The following is a 22,633-nucleotide window of genomic DNA, read 5'->3' as shown; positions in this document are numbered from 1 at the left end:
CAATTATTACTCTGGTATTCTAATGGAGTTTTTATATTTCTTTCATGTCTATTATAAAGTGGAATTTTTCTGTAAGCAAGAGCTATTACTCCTCCCCCATTTAATTATTCCTTTAGTTATTCATGTACATCAGTATGGATTCAGGAAAATTTATTTCATTCTTTGTATTATAATCTAATAGTACTCAAATGATTCGAGTTTTAGCTACTGAAAGCACTTTCCATGTTGGCTTCTGTACCCTGCCCCAGGCCCCACTCCCAATCAGCCATTTCTCCCAAGAACCCTTGTTTCCTGTTTGCCTCTCTCCCTTCCTTCCTTTATCTTTCCTTTCTTGAAAAAAGGATTTTTTCTAGCTTTTTTGAGATATAATTGACATAAAACATTGTGTAAGTTGTTTTGAAGCATGTTGATTTGATACACATATATTGCAAAGTCATTACTACCATAACATTAGTTAATACCTCTGCCCTGTCACATAATTACCTTTACTTTTTGTGGTGAAAACTTTTTGTAGTTTAAGATCTTTTTAAACAACTCTCAAGTGTATGGTGTATATCATTGTTAGCTATCATTACAATGTTGTACTTAGATCCCCAGAACATACTCATCTTCTAGTTGGGAGTTTGCACCCTTTGACCACAATCTCCCCATTTCTCTCATCCTCCAATTCCTGATAATTACCCTTCTATTCTCTGTTTCCATGAGTTTGGCTGTTTTAGATTCCACATATATATCATACAGTTTTTGTCTTTCTCTTTTTCAACTAGCTTAGATACATTAAGATACATCTGTGTTGTTGCAAATGACAGGATTTCCTTCTTTGTAATGGCTGAATAATATAATAGACGGACACTTAAGTTGTTTCCATATCTTGGCTGTTGTGAATAATGACATGGGAGTGTAAATCTCTCTTCGATGTCCTGTTTTCATTTCCTTTGAATATATACCCACAAATGAGATTTCTGGCTCATACGGTAGTTCTATTTTTAAGTGTTTTTTTTTTTTTTTTTGTTTTTTTACATTTTAAAAAATTTAAATTCCATTTGCCATCATAAAGTATAACACCCAGTGCTCATCCCACAAGTGCCCTCCACAGTGCCTGTCACCCAGTTGCCCCCCCCCCACCCCGTAACCCTTTAAGTTTTTGAAGAATCTTACTGTTTTCCATAGTGGCTATATCAGTTTACATTCCCACCAGCGAGTAGTGCACAAGCGTTACCTTACCTCTGTATACTCACCAACATTTACCTCTTGTCTTTTGATAATGACCATTCTAACAAGTGTCAGGTGATAGCTCATGGTTTTCATAGAGCTAGAGGTTTGCATGCCCATTGTTTAATTGGATTGTTCATTTTGGGGGTGTTAACTTGTTTGTTTCTTTGTTATTGAATTGTATGCGTTTTTTATATATTTTGGATTTTAATCCCTTATCAGATAAATGGTTTGAAAATATTTTCTCCCATTCTGTAGTTTCCCTTTTTACTTTGTTGTCCATTTTGATATACAGAGCTAGAGGTTTACACCTTTTCATGTATCTGTTGGCCATTTGTATGCCTTCTTTGGAAAAATATCTGTTCAGCTCCTCTGCCCAATTTTATTTTATTTTTTAAGCTTTTATGTGAATTCCAGTTAATGTACAGTATCAGTTTCAGGTGTACAAAATAGTAATTCAGCACCTCCGCGCAATACCCAGTGCTCATCACAACAAGTGCACTCCCCAATCCCCCTAACCCACCCAACCTATTACCTCCACCCACCTCTGCTTTGGCAACCATCAGTTCTCTATAGTTAAGAATCTGTTTCTTGGTTTGCCTCTCTCTCTCATTTTTTCCCCTTTGCTCTTTTGTTTTTTTCTTAAATTCCACATGAGTGAGATCATATGTTGTCTTTCTCTGACTAATTTATGTATAATACTGTCTAGCCATCTCTAACCATCCATGTTATTGCAAATGTCAAAATTTCATTCTTTTTTATAGCTGAGTAATACTATATATACCACATTTTCTTTATCCATTTATCAATCGATGGACCCTTGAGCTATTTCCATAATTTGGCTATTGTAGATAATGGTGTTGTAAGCATCAGGGTGCATGTATCCCTTTAATTAGTGTTTTTATATTTTGGGGGTAAATGCCCAGTAGCACAATTGCTGAATGGTAGGGTGGTTTTATTTTTCACTTTTTTAGGAACTTTCATATGGTTTTCCACAGAGGCTGCACCAGTTTGCATTCTCACCAACGGTGCCAGAGGGTTCTCCTTTTCTCCACATGGGGGGTATATATTGGGGGGGGGGGGAGAGTGTTTTTAAATAAAAATTTAGTTTTTTGTTTTTTTATTGTTGGGGTGTTTTTTTTAGTTGGGGGGGGGGGGGGGGGGTTGTTTTTTGGGGGATTATTTGGGAGAGGGGGGGTAGGGTAATGGAGGGTGTGGGTGGTGAGAGATGGGTGGGTAGGATGGGAAAGGTGAGGGTGGTATGAGGATGTGGAGGGGGAAATGATGTGGAGGAGGGTTTTGGGAGGATGTGAGGATAATGGTGTTGGGGTGGTGAATGGGGTGGGTTAGGGGGGGGAAGGGGGTGGGAAGGGGTGAGGAGTGTGTTTTTGGTGGTGTTGAAGGTATTTTTGTGGTTTTTTGGGAGAATGGTGGAGTTAAGGTGTTAGTGGGGAGTGTGGTGTGTATTTTGGGGGTGGAGGGGAAAATGTATGTGGTGTAAGTGTGGGGATGGGATGGGGGGGATAAGTATTGGTATTAAAGGATAAGTGGTAGATGATGGTTGATAGAATTAAGAGGTGGGAAGGGTGAGGTGAAAATATGATGAGAAAGATGGTAAGTTGAAATTAGAAATAACAGTGAGTTAGATTAGTAAAAAGATGTAATTTTTTGATTTTTATTTGAGGTTTTTTTTTTTGCAATCGGCAAGATCAGTGTCAAAGATTTTTTCCCATATATTGTTCTCTATGAATTTTCAGGTTTTATGCTTAACTCTTTAATCTCTTTCAAGTTAATTTTTGTGAGTGGTATAAGATAGGAGTCCAGTTTCATTTTTCTACACATGGTTATTCAGTTTTTCTGGGACCATTTATTGAAGAGACTATCTTTTCCCTCGTTGAGTATTCTTGGATCCTTTGTCAAATATTAGTTGACTATATGTGCAGGTATTTATTTCCCTGCTCTCTGTTCTGTTCATTTGTCTGTGTTTCTGATTTAATGCTACTATCATACTGTTTTTGATTACTACAACTTTGTAGTGTAGTTTAAAATCAGGAAGTGTGATGCCTCCAGTTTTGTTCTTTCCTAGAATTGCTTTGGCTCTTTGAGGTCTTTTATGGCTCCATACAAATTTTAGGATTTTTTTCCTCTTTGTGTGAAAAATGCCAGTGAGTGTTGATAGGGATTGCAGTGACTCTATAGATGGCTTTGGGCAGTGGACATTTTAACAGTATTAATTCCTCTGGTGCATGAACATAGTCATCATTAAATTTATACCTAGGTATTTATTTTTGATACTAGTGTAAATTTATATTCTCCCTTTTTTTTTCAGATATATTGTTGATAGAAACACTAATCATTGGTGGAGTATTTAAGATTTTCCATCTATAAGATTATATCATTTTTAAACAGTGTTACTTCTCTGATTTGGATGCCTTTTACAATTTTTTTTCTTTCCTGATTGCTCTGGCTGAGACTTCTAGTACTATGTTAAGTAAGAATAGTAAGAGTGGGCACTTTTATCTTATTCTTGATATTAAAGGGAAAGCTTTTAACCAGTCACCCCTGAGGATGATATAAGCTGAGGATTTGTTATGCATGACATTTATTTTATTGAGTTATGTTTCTTCTCTACCCAATTTGTTGATAGTTTTTATCATGAATGGATGTTGTGTTTTGTCAAATGCTTTTTCTTGATTTTTATCTTTCATTCTATTAATGTGGTATATAATATTTTTTGATTTCCATATGTCAAACTGTCCTTGTCTCCCAGGGATAAATACTGATTGGTCATAGTGTAGGATTCTTTAAATGTGCTATTGAATTTGATTTGCTAATATTTTGTTGAGAATTGTTGTGTCTGTATTCAGGGAAGGTGGTCTGTAGTTTTCTATCAAAGTCTTTATCTGGTTTTGGATCAGGGTAATGCTTATCTTGTAAAATGAATTTGAAAGTGTTCCTTCCTCCTCAATTTTTGGTTGAGTTTAAGAATTCGTGTTATTTCTTCTTTAAATGTTTGATAGAGGGACGCCTGGGTGGCTCAGCAGTTGAGCATCTGCCTTTGGCTCAGGGCATGATCCTGGAGTTCCAGGTTCGAGTCTCACATCAGGCTCCCTGCATGGAGCCTGCTTCTCCCTCTGCCGGTGTCTCTGCCTCTCTCTCTCTCTCTCTCTCTCTCTCTCTCTGTGTCTCATGAATAAATAAATAAAAATCTTTAAAAAAAAATAAATGTTTGGTAGAATTCATCAGTAAAACCTTCTGGTCCTGGACTTTTTGTTGTTTGGAGGTTTTTGATTACTAATTCAGTCTCCTCTTATTATTCGTCTGTTCATATTTTCTGTTTCTTCATGATTCAGTCTTGGTAAGTTGTATATTCTAGGAATTTATATTTTTTTCCCTAGGTTCTCCAGTTTGTTGGCATATAATTGTTCATAATAGCCTCATGATCCTGTGTGTTTCTATGGTATCAGCTGTAATGTTTTCTACTTTCATTTTTTATTTTATTCATTTTTGTCTTTTTTTTTTTCTTTTTTAGTGTGGCTAAAGACTTATCAATTTTGCTTATCTTTTAAAAACACGGCTCTTACGGGTGCCTAGGTGGCTCAGTCAGTGAAGTGACTGCTTTTGGCTCAGGTCATGATCTCAGGATCCTTGGATCAAGCCCCACATCAGGCTTCCTGCTCAGCAATGAGTCTGTTTCTCCCTCTTCTTCTCCCTGTATGATTTCTCTCACCCTTGCTCTCTCTCAAATAAGTAAATAAAATCTTAAAACAAACAAACAAACCCGTCTCTTAGTTTCATTGATATTTTCTGTTGTTTTTCTAAACTCTATTTCAGGGATCCCTGGGTGGCGCAGCGGTTTGGCGCCTGCCTTTGGCCCAGGGCGCGATCCTGGAGACTGGGATCGAATCCCACGTCGGGCTCCCAGTGCATGGAGCCTGCTTCTCCCTCTGCCTGTGTCTCTGCCTCTCTCTCTCTCTCTGTGACTATCATAAATAAATAAAAATTAAAAAAAAATAAACTCTATTTCATATATTTCTTCTCCTGTCTTTGTTACTACCTTCCTTCTGCAAAGTATGGGCTAGTTTTTCCCATGAGTTATATTTATTTGAGATCTTTCTTTTTTCTTTTCTTTTTCTTCTTTTTTTTAAGATTTATTTATTCATTCATTCATTCATTCATTCATTCATTCATTCATGAGAGACACAGAGTGAGAGAGAGGCAGAGACACAGGCAGAGGGAGAAGCAGGCTCCATGCAGGGAGCCTGACATGGGACTTGATGCCGGGTCTCCAGGAACAGGCTCTGGGCTGAAGGTGGCACTAAACCGCTGAGCCAACTGGACTGTTCTTCTCTTCTCTTCTCTTCTCTTCTCTTCTCTTCTCTTCTCTTCTCTTCTCTTCTCTTCTCTTCCCTTCCTTCCCTTCCCTTCCCTTCCCTTCCCTTCCCTTCCCTTCCCTTCCCTTCCCTTCCCTTCCCTTCTTTCCTTTTCTTTCTTTCTAGCATGCATGAGCAGGAGGGAGGGGCAGAGAGAGAGGGGGAGAGAGAATTTTAAGCCTGACATAGAGTTTGATCTCACAACCCTGAGATCATGACCTGAGCTGAAATCAAGAGTCAGACATTTAACTGACTGAGTCACCCAGAGGCCCTTTCTTTTTTCTTAATATGGGCGTTCATCACCATAAACCTCCCTTTTGAACTGAGTTTCTTCATCCCTTTGTTTTTTGTGTGTTGTGTTTCCATTTTCATTTGTTTCAAGATTTTTTTGGGTTTCTCTTCTGATTTTTTTTTTTTTTTGACATACTGGTTGTTCAGGATTTTATTGTTGAGTTTCCACATATTTGTAAAATTTCTTGCTTTCCTCCTGATACTGATTTCTAGTTCCATATTATTGTGGTAGGAAAAGGTACTTAGTATGATTTCAGTCTTCCTAAATTTGCTAAGACTTGTTTTGTGATCTAGCATATGACCTATCCTGGAAAATGTTCTGTGTATGCTTGATAAGAATGTGTGTTCAGGAGCTGTTGGAAGGAATATTCTATAAAGGTCTGTTAAGTCCATTTGGTCTAAATTATCATTCAAGTCCAACATTTATTTCTTTGTTGATTTTCCTATATAGATGATCTAGTCATTGTTGAATTGGGGCATTTAAAAACATAAAAATGTAGAGAGTAAAATGGTAATGTTTTTGTATGTGATCAAGGTTGTTATTATATAAAATAGATTGTTATAGCTATAAGAAGTTTTATGTAAGCCTTATGGTAACCACAGGGCAAAAACATATAGTAGACTCATGAAAGATAGAAGGGAATTAGAACATAATCTTAGGAAAATCAATACTTCACAAAAGAAGGCAGCAAGAGAAGAAGAAAGGAACAAGGAAAGTACAAAAATAGCCAGAAAAACCAATGAGATGGCATTATTAACTTCTTACCTATCAATAATTACTCTAAATGTAAATGGATTGAATTTTCCAATGAAAAAAGATAAGAGTGACTGGATGAGTAAAAAACCTGACCCAACTAAGTGCTACTTACAAGAGACTCATTATCTTAAAGACACACAGGTTCAAAGTGAAGAAGTGGAAAAAGATACTCCATGCAGGTGGTGACCAAAAGAGAGCAGGAGTAACTATACTTTTATCAGACAAAATAGACATTAAACCAAAAGCAGTAACAAGAGATAAGGCCATTATATAATAATAATGGGGATGGTTCATCAAAATGATACAACAGTTATAAATATATACACACCTTTAAGCACCTAAGTGTATGAAGCATTACTAAACATATCTGAAAAAAGAAATAGATAACAATACAATAATAGCAAGAGACTTCAGTATGCTACTTTGACCAATAGAGAATAGTACGTAGGAACAAAGGTATAAAACACCAGATTAGCTTATTGTTACTAGGGTGTCACTGCTTCTAGCAGTTAATCAAGCTAAGAATTAATATGTATGTATATTAATTCATGCATATGAATTATATGTGTGTATGTGTTTGTACATAGCTAGATGTGGTTTAAAAAATACTATCAATGTGTGTGTATGTGTTTGTACATAGCTAGATGTGGTTTAAAAAAATACTTACACAAGTCAATATTGATACCTTCAACTAATCTAGAACCATAGGGTTGATTCAAGCCTCTTACCCTTATTTTTTTTAACTTCTTTCTTCAGTGGTGATAAACCACAATATATTTACCCTAGTACATAAATTAGTTTCAGAGTTCCTAACCTGTATCCAGGTGAAAAACAAATCCTCCCAACTTGCGTACTGTGTTTATGTATACTTTCCTTTTGAATTTAGCATTACAGTATCCAATCAAAACACTGCTGACATTTATTACTTAGATCATGTTCTTCTATACCCTTCAGTGTGAGTATGTGATTCATTTATAATAAAGTTAGTTTCATTTGTCCTATCCTGCATTCCACCTTTGCCCTTACATAGTGGTTAATTTTTAAAAGTTTACATAGTGTAAATCTTGCTTTTTGTGATGTACAATTCTATCATTTATGATAAACCCACCATCACAGTTCCATAAAAAGTATTTCCGTCAATCCCAAAATTTCTGCCTGTCATCTATTTATGGACAAACCCCTTCCTTGACACCTGGTAATTCCTGGTTTGTTCTTTTCCTCTAGTTTTGCCTTTCCTGAGTGTCATCTAAATGTAATAATGTGTAATAGCCTTTGGGTTTAGTTTCTTTTACTTTGTAAAGCACATTTAAGCTTCATCCATCTTTTTCATGAAGCAGATTTTTAACTTTTTATTGCTTTATTAAAAGAATGATATTTTATTATTCTTTCATATTATAATTCTGTAGTACAGATTACCATAGTTTATCCATTCATTCATTCTTTGTGGTGATTACAGTTAGAGCTATAAATATTTGTGTGCCAGTTTTTTTTTTTTATTTATGATAGTCACAGAGAGAGAGAGAGAGAGAGAGAGAGAGAGAGGCAGAGACACAGGCAGAGGGAGAAGCAGGCTCCATGCACCGGGAGCCCGATGTGGGATTCGATCCTGGGTCTCCAGGATCGTGCCCTGGGCCAAAGGCAGGCGCCAAACCGCTGCGCCACCCAGGGATCCCCCAGTTTTTGTTTCTATAGAATAAATACTCAGAGGAGTGGGATTGCTGAGTCATATGCTGTATGTGTGTGCTTAACCTTGTGAGAACTGTTTATCTGCATTCTCACCATCAATGATATATGTTCCAGTTACTCTACATCTTAGACAGCATATGATATTGTCCATATATTTAGGCATTTTTATAGGTGTACAGTAATATTTCAACATGATCTTCCTTCCTTCCTTCCTTCCTTCCTTCCTTCCTTCCTTCCTTCCTTCCTTCCTTCCTTCCTTTTTTAAGATTTCATTTATGACCGCGAGAGAGCACAAGCAAGGGGAGTCGCAGAGGGAGAAGGAGCCCAATGTGGGGCTGAGTCCTGGGACCCTGGGACCATGACCTGAGCCCAAGACAGATGCTCAACCATCTGAGCCATCCAGGCTTCCCATGGTTTTCATTTGTATTTCCCTAATGGCTTTTCTTCATTCATGTGGTTATTTATCATCCTCTTTGGTGAAATGATTTTTTAATATTTTCTTATTATTGAGTTCTGAGAGTTCTTAATGTTTTAGATATAAGTGCTTTGCTGGATATGTTAGTGGCAAATATCTTTTTGTAGTATGTCACTTATCTTTTTCATCAACTCTGTGGATCTTTCAGAGAACAAAGATCTTTAATTTCAATGAAGTCCAGTTTACTGATTTTTTTTTATGGCTCATGCAGTAGGGTTGACAGTCCTTTTCTTTCAGTATTTTAAAAGTATTCTGCTTCCTTCTAAATTCCATGGTTTCTGACAAGAAATCTATAGTTTTGGAATCATTATTCCCCTGTAAGTTAGAAGAAGTGTGTCATTTTTTTCATATTGCTTTAATTTTTCTTTTGTTTTGCTGTGAATCAATTGGTTATGATGTTTCTAGGCATGAATTTCTTTGGTATATTGTGTTTGGAGTTTGCTGAGCCTTCTAAAAGTTTATATCTTTATATCATATTTAGGGAGTTTTAGTCCCTATTTCTTCCAAATATTTTTTCTGTATCTCATTCTTTCTCTTCTCTTTCTATATCTCTGATGACAGAAATGTTAGACCTTTTGGTATTATAAGTCCCTGAAGCTCTTAATTTTTTTTTCAATCTGTTTTTCCCCTCTGTTGTTCAGATTAAATAATTTCTATTGATCTGTCTTGGAGTTCACAAAGTCTTTCCTCTGACATTTCCGTTCTGTTATTGAGCTTATCCAATGAGTATTTATTTCAGTTACATGATTTTTAGTTTTAAAATCTCTGCTTTTTCTCCTCTATATCTTCTGGCTTTTTTGCTAAGACTTTGTCTTTCTCTTTGCTTCAAGGGTATCCATTCTTACTTGTAGGATTTTGTAATAGCTTCCTTAAAGGTTTTTGTCAGATAATTCTAACATTGCTTTCATCTCAGCATTGGTGTCTGTTGATTTTCTTTTCCCATATGAGTTTAGATTATTCTGGTTCTTCATATGTGGAGTAATTTGGGGTTGTATTTCATAATATTATGAGGTAACTAGTCTCATTTAAATCCTATAGAAATTTTCGATATTTTTGTTTTAGCAAGTAATCAACTCATTCACATTCAGGTTACAAATTCTAACCAGCCTTCTGTGGATTATAGTTCCATGTGAGTTCAGTTTTCAAAGGTTTTGCACTGCTATTCAGATCTGACCTGCATGTGTGTGTACCTAGTAGATATTCTGAGACTTGGGTAGTAGTCTATCTCATATTTCTGTGTTCAAAGTATAAGTATGCTATTTAGGTTCAGATCCACACACACAAATGGCTCAGGGATAGGCCCAGGAGTTTACAAACATATGTTAAGGAATTGCTTTTCTCTCTACAATTTTTCCTTGAGCTCCCCTTTCCTGAGTGAGGACAGAAAGCAGGAGCTTAATTTACTTTTCTGTGTACTTCCTATGACTACTTTCTGTCAGTTGCAGGTGGCTTGGTACAGAGGGGACCAAATCTCCTCTGTCGAAAGAGGAAAGTTTTCCTCCCTCAGAATTTGAAGCTCTTCCTATGGTCCCTGTAACTGCTGAACTGTTGTCACCATGAGATTACTTGAGTGCTTGAGATTTCTAGATGAGAGCCCAGGAAAAAGATTTTTGTACTATTTCTACTCTCCCTCTTCAGGCCTGAATAGAGGGCTTTGGGGGTTTTTCTGTCTGTACTAATGCCTGCCTCCATGTTTCAAGCTATTTTGAGTTCAAACCAGTGGATGCCAAAGGAAACAATGATAAATTCATCACCATTTTAATAGTGCTTCGAATGTTGATCATCTTCACCAATTTGCCTACTCCCGTTATTTTTCAGTCCTCTGATAGCTGCTCTGTGTAGACTGTCTAGATTTTATGTATTCAGATGGGAGAGACTGGGTCAGTTAAGATTATCCAGCAGTAGAATCAAATGTACCACTTTTTATTCCCATCAGAGTTTATACAGTTTCAAATTACTCCACATCTTTGCCAACACTGATGTTTCCAGTTGTTTTTAATTTTAGCCATTCTAAATGTGGATGTGAAATGGTATGTTACTGGGTTTTAACTTGTATTTCCCTGATGACTCATGATGCTGACCATCTTTTCTGTGCTTCTTAGATATTTGAATGTCTTTATTTATGAAGTGTCTGTTCCCTTTTGTTTATTGTATTGTTTGTCTTATTATAAAAGTTTTTTACGTATTTCAGATACACATTATCTGTGTCTTGCACATATTTTCTCACAGTCTGTGGTTTGATTTTTGTTTTCTTACTGGTACCCTTTGAAGAAGACAAAGTGTTACTTTTTATAAAAATTGTTAGTTTTTCATTTAAGGTTAGTACTTTCATGTCTTTCCTAAGAAAATGTTGCCTAACCTAATGTGGTAAAAATTTTCTCCTATATTTTCATCTAGAAATATAGTTTTAACTTTATGTCTTAATTCTGTAATTTATGCATTTGAGAATCATTTTCTTAGATAGTCAAGCACCATTTTTGAGATTTTGATTATTTCCTTACTGAATTTAATTGGTAAGTTTGTCAAAACTCAGTTGGCCTCTAACATGTGGGTTTATTCCTTTAATCTGTTTATCCATTTTCATACTAATACCATGATGTCTTCTTTTTTTTATAGCCATGATGTCTTCATTACTATAGCTTGATAGTAAGTCTTGAAATCAGGTTATGTCCTCCAACCTTGTTTTTATTTTCAACATTGTTTTTTGCTATTTTAAGCCCTTTGAATTTCAGTATAAATTTTAGAATAAGCTTCCTGTTTTCTTCGTTAAATCTTGGGATTTTGTTTGGATTACGTTGAATCTATAGATGATTTTGCAAATGATTGGTATCTTAATAATACTGAGTTTTCATATACCTGAACATTTTTTCCACTTATAGTACACTTTCAGTAATAAGTAACTATCAATGTATAGGTCTTGCACATATTTTGTTAAATTTATTCCTAAATATTTTGTGGTTTTGATACTGTTGTATTTCAAAATTTGTGTTTTCTAGTTATTTGTTGCTTGTATATGGAAATATTGTTGTCAAGCCAATTGAGAAACGTTAACAAGTTAATTTTCATTTTAATTTCTTACTTATTGGGTCAAAGCTTCCTATGGGTAAGAGTGAATGGATTGGGCTTATAGTGGCTAGGAAGTAAAACTAGGAAAAGGATTTTGTGTGTGGGAGGTTTAAATTTTCTGTTGGTGCCAAAGAAAGGTACTCACATTAAGACTTTCTTACCTGTCCAGATGTAGGGCCAAAGGCAATGCTTAAAAAGAAGTCATTAGTGAAACATCAAATATGGAGTCAGACTTTATTACAGTACATGTTGTAGAGATTACCCTAGTCATCCTTAATTTATATATTGTCCTTTGTTGCTAGATACAGTTTACCTTATATTTTATGTAGTATTTTTACATCTGTTTCATGGGGGATATTCACTTATACAATTTTCTTTTCTTGTAATATCTTTGTCTGATTTTGGTATGAGCATTGGGCTGACCTCAGAAATATATTGAGATACCCTAAAAGAGTTTGTGTAAGATTGATTTCCTTTTTTAGATATTTGGCAGAATTTACCAGTGAAGCCATTGTGGCCTGGAGTTCTTAGTACAGATTCAGTTTCTTTAATAGGTATGACTATGCAGATTTTCTTTTTCCCTGGTGTCAGCTTTGAAAGTATTTTTCAGTAAATTTTTTTTAACTTGTCAGAATTTGTTGACGTGAGTTATTTTCATAATATACTCTTATCCTTTCAGTTTCTGAATCTCTATTGATAATAGCTCTTTTATGTCTCGTATTAGTAATTTTTTTATTTTACTTTATTGCTTTTTCTAGGGATTAAACAATTCGGGTTTTGTTGATCCTCTAGAGTGTATTTCCTGTTTTAAGGTTTCTGCTTATGTTTACTTTTTTCCCTTTTGTTTTGAGTTTTAACTTGGTGGTCTTTTTCTACATTTCCGACAATACTTAATTTTCTCAATTTCATTATTATTTAGCCTTTTCTGACATACACAGATTTTTACGTAGTTTCTTATTATTACCTTTGTTCTAAATATTTTCTCCTTTCTGTTACCATTTGTTTTTCCTTGGGCTATGTAGAAATGATTCTATCTAGATAATTCTATTGTGGTCATTGAGATTATATTCTAAATGATTTCAGTATATTTACATTTCTTAAAATTGCATCATGTTATGGTAGATTTTTATTTTGATCAATGTACAGTTGATAGTAGTACATATTCTGCAGTTCCTGAATGTGACATTCTGTATAGTCAATTTGGTCCAACTGATTGTTATGTTGAAATCTTCATTTTTACTGAATTTTTGTGTGCCTGTTTAATCAGTATCTGAGAGTATTATGTTAATATCTCTTATTTTCCTTAACCATTTGGGAGTAAGTTGCTGACATGCTGCCCCATCACTGTATCATTTCCTATAAAAAGAACGTTTTCCTATATAACTCCAATAAAGCCATGAAAATTAGGAAATTAATATCAGTGCTGCATTACAGACACTATTTAGAATTTTTGGTTGTGCCATTTAAGATTTTTATAAGAGGAGGCAGTTCAAAAATCACATGTTGCATTTGATTGTCATGATGCTTAATTTCCTTTGGTCTGGAACATTTCTTCACTCTTTCCTTGACTTTCTTGACTTTTTGAAGATTACAGATCATTTACTTTGTAGATTGTTTTTCAATTTGGGTTTCTTGCTTGTCTCTCCTGATTAGGTTTGGGTTAGGAATATCATCAAGGTGACCTTGAATTCTCATTATATCTTATCAGATGTTGCACAATTTTCATTTGTCCCACTACTGACAATTATCACATTAATTATTTCATAAAGTTATGACTACTAGGTTCCTTCAGTAGAAATTTACTCTTTTTCTTCTTATAATTATGTATTTCATGGGAAGAAGTACTTTGAAATTATGTATCTCATTCCTTTGCAGATTTTTAGTTTGTTTATTATATCCATACAGAATCTTGCTTTCTTATTTCATTCAATGGGTCTATTACTTTTTTTCACTTTTTTATTTAAGAATACTCCCAACAGATTACCAAAAATAGTTTGTAGAGTGCCATGTACACATCACTTGTCTTCTCCAATGGTAATATCTTACGTAACTTTAGTACATTATCAAAACGAGGAAACTGTCATTTATACAATATGAATAACTAGACCTTCATTAGATTTCACCAGTTTTTGCATGCAGTTCAGTTTTTTTGAATGTATAGGTCTATAATTCTATGAAATTTAATAACACAGATTCACATTCCTACCGTAATCGAGAAACAGAGGCATTCTGTCATCACAAAGGAATTCCTTGTATCTGTTCCTTTTTACTCACACTCCTGCTCCTTGCCTTCTTTAACCCCTAGAAACCAGTGATCTGTTTCTCTACTGTATGATTTTATCATTTTGAGAATGTTCTATAAATGGAATCATGTAGCATGTAACCTTTGGGATTAACTCTTTTTACTCAGCCTAATGACCTGAAGATACATCGGAGTTCTTGTATGTATCCATAGTTCTTTCTTTTTTATTTTTTATTTTTTATTTTTTTTTTGAATTTTTATTTATTTATGATAGTCACACACACAGAGAGAGAGAGAGAGAGAGAGAGGCAGAGACACAGGCAGAGGGAGAAGCAGGCTCCATGCACCGGGAGCCCGATGTGGGATTCGATCCCGGGTCTCCAGGATCGCGCCCTGGGCCAAAGGCAGGCGCTAAACTGCTGCGCCACCCAGGGATCCCTAGTTCTTTCTTTTTATTGCTAAATAGTATTCCAGTGTTTGAATATATCACAGTTACCCTGTAGAAGGACATTTGGGTTGTTGCTAATTTTTGCTATTACTAATATAGCTGCTGATAACATTCATTTACTTATTTTTACATTAACATAAGTTTTATTTTTCTAAGACAATGATTTTCAAACGGTTGATTTTGTTTTTTGGTTTTTTTTTGTTTTTAAAGATTTTATTTGTTTATTCATGAGACAGAGAGAGAGAGAGGCAGAGACACAGGCAGAGGGAGAAACAGGCTCGATGCAGGGAGCCTGACATGGGTCTGGATCCCAGGTCTCCAGGATCAGGCCATAGGCTGAAGTTGGTGCTAAACCGCTGAGCCACCCAGGCTGCCCAAATGGGTGATTTTGGCCCCAGGATGACATTTGGCTATAACAGATGATAGACATTTTTGGTTGTCACAACTAGCAAAGAATTTTCTATTGGCATCAGAACTGCTGATGAATATCCTGGAATACACAGTACTACACACAAAGAAGTATTTGGTTCAAAATGTCAGTAGTGCCAAGGTTGAGAATCTCTACTCTAGGATAATTGCCCTGATTGTTGAGTTGTATAGTAAATATGTGTATATTTTATAAGAAACTGCCAAACTTTTTCACAGTGGTTGTATCATTTTACATTTCTACTAGCAAAGTATGAGGGATCCAGTTTCTCTACATCCTTATCAACATATGATATTCTAAATATTTTTTATTTTAGCTGTTTAAGTATAAAGGGGTGTTCTTTATTCTAATTTGCATTTCCCTAAATAGCTAATAATGATGAATACTTTTTCATGTGGTGTGTATTTTCTTTGATAAAGTATGTGTTCAAGTTGGTTTTCCAGTTTTTTGGAAGATTTTATTTATTTGAGAGAGAAAGAGCAAGAGAGCGAGTGTGTGTGTGTGTGTGTGTGTGTGTGTGCGTGTGTGCGCGCACATGAGCAGAGGGAGGGGCAAAGGAAGAGGGAGAAGCAGACTCTGCTGAGCAGGGAAGCCCAACCAAGGCTCCATCCCAGGACCCCAGGATCACAACCTGAGTCAAAGATAGATACCTAAGTGACAGAGCCACCCAGGCGCCCCTCAAGTTGTTTTGCCATTTTCTAATTGCACTGTTTGTTTTAACTGTTGAATATAGAGTTTTTATCTCTTCTGGATATGTTTTTTTTGTTGGATATGAGTGTAAATTTTTTTTTGAGTGTAAATATTTTACATCTTAATAATTTTCTTATTGTGTTCAGTGTTACTATTGCAATTTGTTTTCATTCTGAAAATGCCACTGATTTGATGGCCAGTGACAGCCCTTTCAAGCTGTCTTCTGCATCCATTTTTACATGTCTCAATTATCTTTTGAATGTGTCTTTGCTTTCTGGCATAAGAAGATATTTCAGATTGTAATTTTGTAGTTTTCCTTGTAGTTTTTCCATCCTCTGGAATTGACCATTTCTCCAAGGAGCTTGATTTCTTCAAGGAGATATTTTGAAGCCAAGATTTGAGCAGGATGTGTACACATTGCTTTTGGGTTGCTCCCAGCCCTTTTAGTGGCAATGTGTAGACACACAAACATACACACACACACACATACATTTCTTCGGTATATATTAAAAAGCACAAGCTCACACCGATATTTGCAGTTCTGATTGTATTTCATTTTACTTTTTTCCTCTTTCTGTTTTTGTAATTCCCATATCCAATAGTGAGAACCCTTACTTCCAATATGTTTTATGTATTTATTTATTTGATCAATCTCCCATTGTGTAACTAATATCCATCTCTCTTGCCATCCTCTCCCCAGCCAGGATTCTGACTTACCACTTAGATTCTGACTCTCCATTCAGGCTACCTTTCTGTGTGGGTGTGCTTCTCCCCTAGCTTGGGCTTTGACACTCCACGCTAGACTATCCCTCAACATGGATGACCTCCCTGCAACTTGTTCTCTGACTTACTGCCCCCAACACCTATCAGAATGCTTATCCGATTCATATAGGCTCTTTCTTACCTACTTGAGGCTCTTACTTTTCTGGACTGCCTTTCAAATGGGCATCTTCTTCATCCTACTTAGGCTTTTAATTTTTTACAATGGTCCTCTGTGCTTGGATGCCTTTATCCTGTCCAGGATCTGACTCAAGATGATAGGTTACCCTATGTAGATACCCTCCTTACCCTGGCTCTGCCATTTCAAGTCAGCCTGCCTTCCCTTACCCTGCTTGATCTCTGACTCACCAAATTGGGCCACCTTTAGTCCCTGGATGCTACCCTCCTCAGGAGAATCTGACTTCCCAGTCCAGGCTGCCTCTCTATGAAGATGTTTTCTACACTCTAGTCCAGATCTTCCACTCTTTGTCAGGCTGCCCCACTCTAGGGACACCTTCCTCATTCTGCTTGGTATCAATCCACATGTCAAGCTGGACCTTCCTTTCCATTGAAACCTTCCTTATCCTGATCAGGCTCTGGTATTTTATATATGGCCACACCTCCACAGATTCTCTCCTTGCCCTGATTGGATTATGATATCCTGTGTTAGGCTACTCTTTCTTGGGCGCACTCCTCACTCATGAGACTCTTACCTTACTCTGGGGTATTGTTACCTTACCCTGTATAGGTGCCTACCTTATTCTCTCCATCCAAGGCAAAAATAAAAAGACTGGAGGAGGAAAAGGAGAAATGATGCTTTTTTTTAAATTAGCATTTCCTTGGTATATCTTTTTCAGTCCTTTTACCTTCAGTGTATCACCTTATGCTAAAGTGTATCTCTTGTGAATAGCATATGATTTGGGTTTATTTATTTTTATCCTGTTAATATTTGCATTTTAATTCAGATATTTAGATCATTGATATTTAGTATAATTATTGAGATGATTGTTTTAAGGTTTTCCATTTTGCATTTATTTCTATTTGTTTTCCCTGTCCTTTATTATTTTAATTGATTATTTTTATTTCATACTATTTCCTGTGTTGGATTTTTTATTATACATACTTGTATTATTCTTTTAATGATTATCCCAGAGGTTATACTTCCTTGACTTACAATTCATTTTAAATTAATATTCTTTGTACTTTATGAGCAATGAAGACTTATTTATTTATTATTTTTTATTTAGGGAGAGAGAATGTGCCTGAACCCAGGTGGAGAAGATAGAGGGAGAGGGAGAGAGAGAATCTTAAGCAGGCTCCTTTGCTCAGCATGGACCCCAATTCAGGGCTTGATCTCACAACCCTAAGATCATGACCTGAGCTGAAATCAAGAGTTGGCCACTCAACTGACTGAGCCACCCAGGTGTCCCAAACAATGAAGACTCTTAGAATAGTTTAGCTCCATTTGCCTGCTCCTGCTTTTGTGAATGTATTTATTTTCTACCTTTTTATAAATCACCACAAGACATTGTTGCCTATTTATTTCATTTCATATGAAATATAGAATATACAAGTATATATAAAAAGGTGTTTGTGTGTATATGTATGTGTGTATATTATACACACTCCATGAATGTATATTATACTCCTTGAATGTATATTATACACACATACATATACACACAGACACAGATTTTAGGTGCCTTCATTCTTTCCTATAGTTCTGTACTATGTTAGATTGTTTTATTTGAGCCTAAAAAATTATTAGTATTTCCTGAGGTCTGCTGGGATTTGTTCTTTTTTTTTTCCTGCATTGATTGCAAAAAGTAGATTCTCATTTTTATTGAGATTCCCTTTGTTTTTATCTATTACCTCCCATATTTTGATCTCTTAATATATCCACAATCATTTTCTAGTCCTTTCTGCACTAATTCCAATATCTGAATCCTCTGTAAAGCAATTTTCTTGTCTGTTTTTTTCTCTCAACTTTTTCTTTTTTCTGCTTGACAAATTTTGTAATTTTTGATTATGTACTGGATATTGTAAATTTTAAAAAATCATAGGGACTGAGGATGCTGTTATTTTCCAACCAGAGGATTTGCCCTTTCCTCAGTTAATCATATAAAGTAGCTGATCACTTCAGTCATGTCAGGAATTTTAGTAGGTCAGCAATAGAGTGGAGCTGTAGTGAACTAATTAAACTTCTGATTTTTTCTGATTTGTGGCCTCCCTGGATTTTTGCTTTAAGCCTGACAGATCTTGGATTCTTCAATAAGTAAATACAGTGAGATATTCAGTTTAGTCTTTCAGATATTTGAGTTCAGCTCTTTCAGCTCTCAGCCCTTGCAGCTTTAGAATAATTTAAAATTTTTTAAAAAAGGGGAAAATAGTATCAGAAAAAAAAAGTCTGGCAAATGTAAGAGGAGCCCAATTATGTATTCACTATACTTATACTTTCTTAATGGAAATTTGTTGCATAAGGACTCAAATATTGCAAGTGATTTCAGTTTTCCTGGCTCAGCCCGCTTCTTGGGGATGGCACTACTGGTTTTTTTTTTTTTGTTGTGAGTCTGGAGTGTGTCCTCTGTTTTAAAAGTTTTCTCCCTCAGGCAGTAGTTATTTAGCTTCCTGCCTTTTTTTTTTTTTTTTTTTTTTTTTTTTTTTTTTTTTTTTGCTTTCTCCCTTACTGAGATTCAAAATTTGGTAAATGTCTTGAGGAGGAGACCTGAGGTTTGTTATGGTCCCCTCTGTCTAATGGGACTTGATTTGTTATCAGTGCCATGAATTGTGAAGGAGATTTCACTCTGCTTTTCTGACTCAGTTCTTCATTCTCCCATACTGTCCTGATACTAAGAAAATGTCCTGTGGGGAGAATTGGTTTGGCATTCTGCTAGATTTCACTCCATCATGTCAGCCCATGAGTTCATTAAAAGCTCTGGTGATTTCTCTTTCCCAGTGGTGTATGTCTGCCCTGACCATAATCTCCAAAATGCCCCTCTCTAGCATATTAGATGATACTGTTTCTTCATTGCTTCCATAGCTCTGTAATTTCTTTTAACTCTGATTTTTATAATTTATTTAATTTATTTGCTTGTTTATTTGCTTGTTGCAGCAGGAATGATTATGACCTATGGTGACGTACTACCTCCTACCTGGAAGTGGAAGTCCTATTGAGATTACCTTTAATTTTAATGATTACTAGCTTCCTACTTAGAGTTCTTACATTTTTTATTACATTTACTATTAGGTATTTGATGTTTGTGATCATATTATAAATGGCATATTTTTAGCCAAAAAGGTAGTGGATTTTTAAAAATTTTTATATCATATCTGGCAAGTTTCCTAAAAACTTATTTATATTCTAATGAGGTATGTTTAGATTATTTTGGATTTTCTTTGTACTTAATTATATCAAATATGAACAGGACAATATTTCTACCTTTCTACCTCTTGTTTCTTTTTCCTGACTGCTAAATACCATTTAAGACCTTAACTAAAGTTGAACAGAAATGGTAAGAATTGGCATCCTTATTTTGTTACTAATCTCACAGTGAACATTTTCTGTGTTTCAGTATAAATAAGATGGATGGTCATTGTAAAGTTTTTTGTGGTTTCCCATTGCTGTGAGTTTTCATCTATGTAATTACTGAGTTTTATCAAATGCTTTATTTGACTATGCTTACATAGTTATATATGTTTTCTCCTTTATTTTATTGGTATAGTGAATCATATTGATTGACTTTTGAGTGTTAACTCACCTTGCATTCCAGGAGTAAACCATCTTGGTAGGAATTCACATACATACAACATTTCGTTTTGGATTTTGTTTAGGATTTTGTTTTGGATTTTGTTTAGGATTCTTGCTTTCATATTTATAAAGGAGATTGGTCTATCTTCTTTTCTCCTAATTGTCTTTTTTAGTTAATAGTAGGCAGAGGGTAGAAATTCAAAATTTCTTCTGTTTTACGATATAACTATTACTTTAAAATAATGTTACTCTATTTAAAAAATAACCTTTTATTATATTTTATTTTTATTTTATTTATTTGAGAGAGAGTAAGAGTGTGTGAGCAGGGAGAGGGGCAGATGGAGAGAGAGAGAATCTCAAGCAAAGTTCAAGCCTATGACCCTGAGATCATGACCTGAGCCCAAATTGAGTCACATGCTTAAATAACTGAGCCATCCAGATACCTCAGTAACTTATTTTTGAGTAATTTTAGATCTACAGAAAAGATACAAAAATAATAGAGTTCCCTATACCCATCTCCCTGCTTGTCCTGTTAACATCTACATTATCATAGTGTACATTTGTCAAAATTAAGAAGCCAACATTTGTATGTTACTATTAATTACACTCCAGATTTTATTTATGTTTCACATTTTTTCCACCAATAGCCTTTTTTGTGTTCCAAGACCCAATATATATCACCATTCCCTTTAGTTAGCTCTCAGGTCTCTTTAATATCCTCTTATCAGTGATAGTTAATTCCTCATTCCTTCCTTGTTTTTCATGATTTTGACAGTTTTGAGGAATATTGGTCAGATATTCTGTTGAATGTCCCTCAGTCTGGGTTTGACTGATGTTTTTCTCGTGACTGACTGGAATTATGGGTTTTGGCAAAGAATATCATAAAAAGGAAATCCCCACCTCTTTATATCATAGCAGAGATTATGTGACATCCACATGACAACATTGGTAATGTGAACCTTCATCACTTGAATAATACAGTGTTTGCTATGTTTCTCCACTGTAACGTTACTATTTATCCCTCTTTATTTCTCTGTTCTTTGGAATCTAGTTACAAAGTCCAGCCCATACTCAAGGGAAAAGGGATTAATATTCACCTCCTTGAATGGGGAGTTATCACATATTTTTTGGAATTCTTTTGTAAACAAGATTTGTCTCCTCTCATTTTTTATTTATTCAATCATTCTGTTTTACTATCGTCTGAAATCTTAATATATGATTATAGTCTTACAAACCTCTGGTTCTTCCCACTGACAACTTTTTGAGGCAAGTCTTCATTTCTTATTTACTTTTGTACACTCTATGCATTTAGCATAGTCCCTTAATTTATAGTAGGCTTCTAGTAGTTTCTTAAAAATGATTATATTTTTTACTTCAACTGAAAAGTACCATTTCCTCAGCAAAATTATATACTAACATTCTGAATTGAAATTTAAAGTAGATTTTAAAATGAATAAACTCCTGCATGATTGCAGTATAATAAGTATTTAAGATAGCAAAGGGTACTGCAGAAATAACCATTTGAGGTTGATGTATCTCCATAAAATATTCCTTGAAGCTACCTTTGGAAAGAGATTACAGTATTTGATAAGCCATGGATATGACCTGTTGTGTCTTTTTTCTTTTTTGTTCAGATCATCAGAGGGGATTAAGGCCCCATTTTCTGCCTTCCCTGGAAAATTGTCATCTGATGCAGTCACTCAGATAACAACAGAAAGTCCAGGAAAAACCAGGTTTTCATCTGAGATTTTTATTAATGCCAAAGATCGTGGACTTGCAATTTCAGAGCCCAGTACCCAGAAGCTGGGCAAAGGTCCTGTTAAGTTTGCCTCATCATCTTCAGTCCAGCAGATTACTCATCCTCATGGCACAGATGGTGAGAGAATGTGATTACATTTTAGATCATATTACCAACTTTTATATGTAATGATCTCAGAAATTTGTGAGGAGGTCTTTCTAGTCAGAAAACCTAATTTTAATTTTAAACATTAGGATCCACATGATTCTATCCATGTTTTTATTTACATAGCTAAGAAAGGAATGTGATCATGTTTTTGATTTAATTTCTAGTGGAGTTAACAATTTATGTGGAACTCATGCTTGTGTTCGACCTATTTTTATCTTATAATACTTAATGAATTAGTTCTTGAAAACTTAAAAACTATGGAGGTCTGGTTTTAGGTGGGCAGGTGAATTATTGTCATCTTGTATTATATTAAATGTTACATATTGTAAGAAATAGATGCAAAAATATGTAATTGTGCAAACATGGTACCAGTCTGTTTCTTGCTTATAAAACCATGACCAAGGACCCAGGCAGACTGAAGCTCTCCTGTCTTTAAAACACAGAATCCACAATTACACAATTACTTCCGATTCACCATCACAGTCAACTAGAAGGGACAAAAAAAAGTATAGAGAAGCACATGTGCTAGGCCTAGAAGTGGTTCAGATCACTT

At 35.2% G+C, this 22,633-nt stretch overlaps 1 protein-coding gene across 6 annotated transcripts in view; it reads left to right on the top strand.

Moving 5' to 3' along the window:
- ALMS1 (ALMS1 centrosome and basal body associated protein) overlaps window positions 1–22,633 on the top strand; it is a 222,472-nt gene that overhangs the window by 114,004 nt on the left and 85,835 nt on the right. For all 6 annotated transcript variants that reach the window (XM_055312267.1, XM_055312271.1, XM_055312268.1 and 3 more), the window contains one exon: window positions 21,809–22,050. In XM_055312267.1, coding sequence (XP_055168242.1) covers window positions 21,809–22,050 — 242 coding nt within the window. The remainder of the gene's footprint in view (window positions 1–21,808; window positions 22,051–22,633) is intronic.

This window comes from Nyctereutes procyonoides, unplaced genomic scaffold, assembly GCF_905146905.1.
Source record: "Nyctereutes procyonoides isolate TBG_1078 unplaced genomic scaffold, NYPRO_anot_genome, whole genome shotgun sequence".
Classification (NCBI taxonomy): domain Eukaryota; kingdom Metazoa; phylum Chordata; class Mammalia; order Carnivora; family Canidae; genus Nyctereutes; species Nyctereutes procyonoides.
The sequence above is the reverse complement of the archived record's forward strand: the minus strand, read 5'-3'. Positions and strand labels throughout refer to the sequence as shown.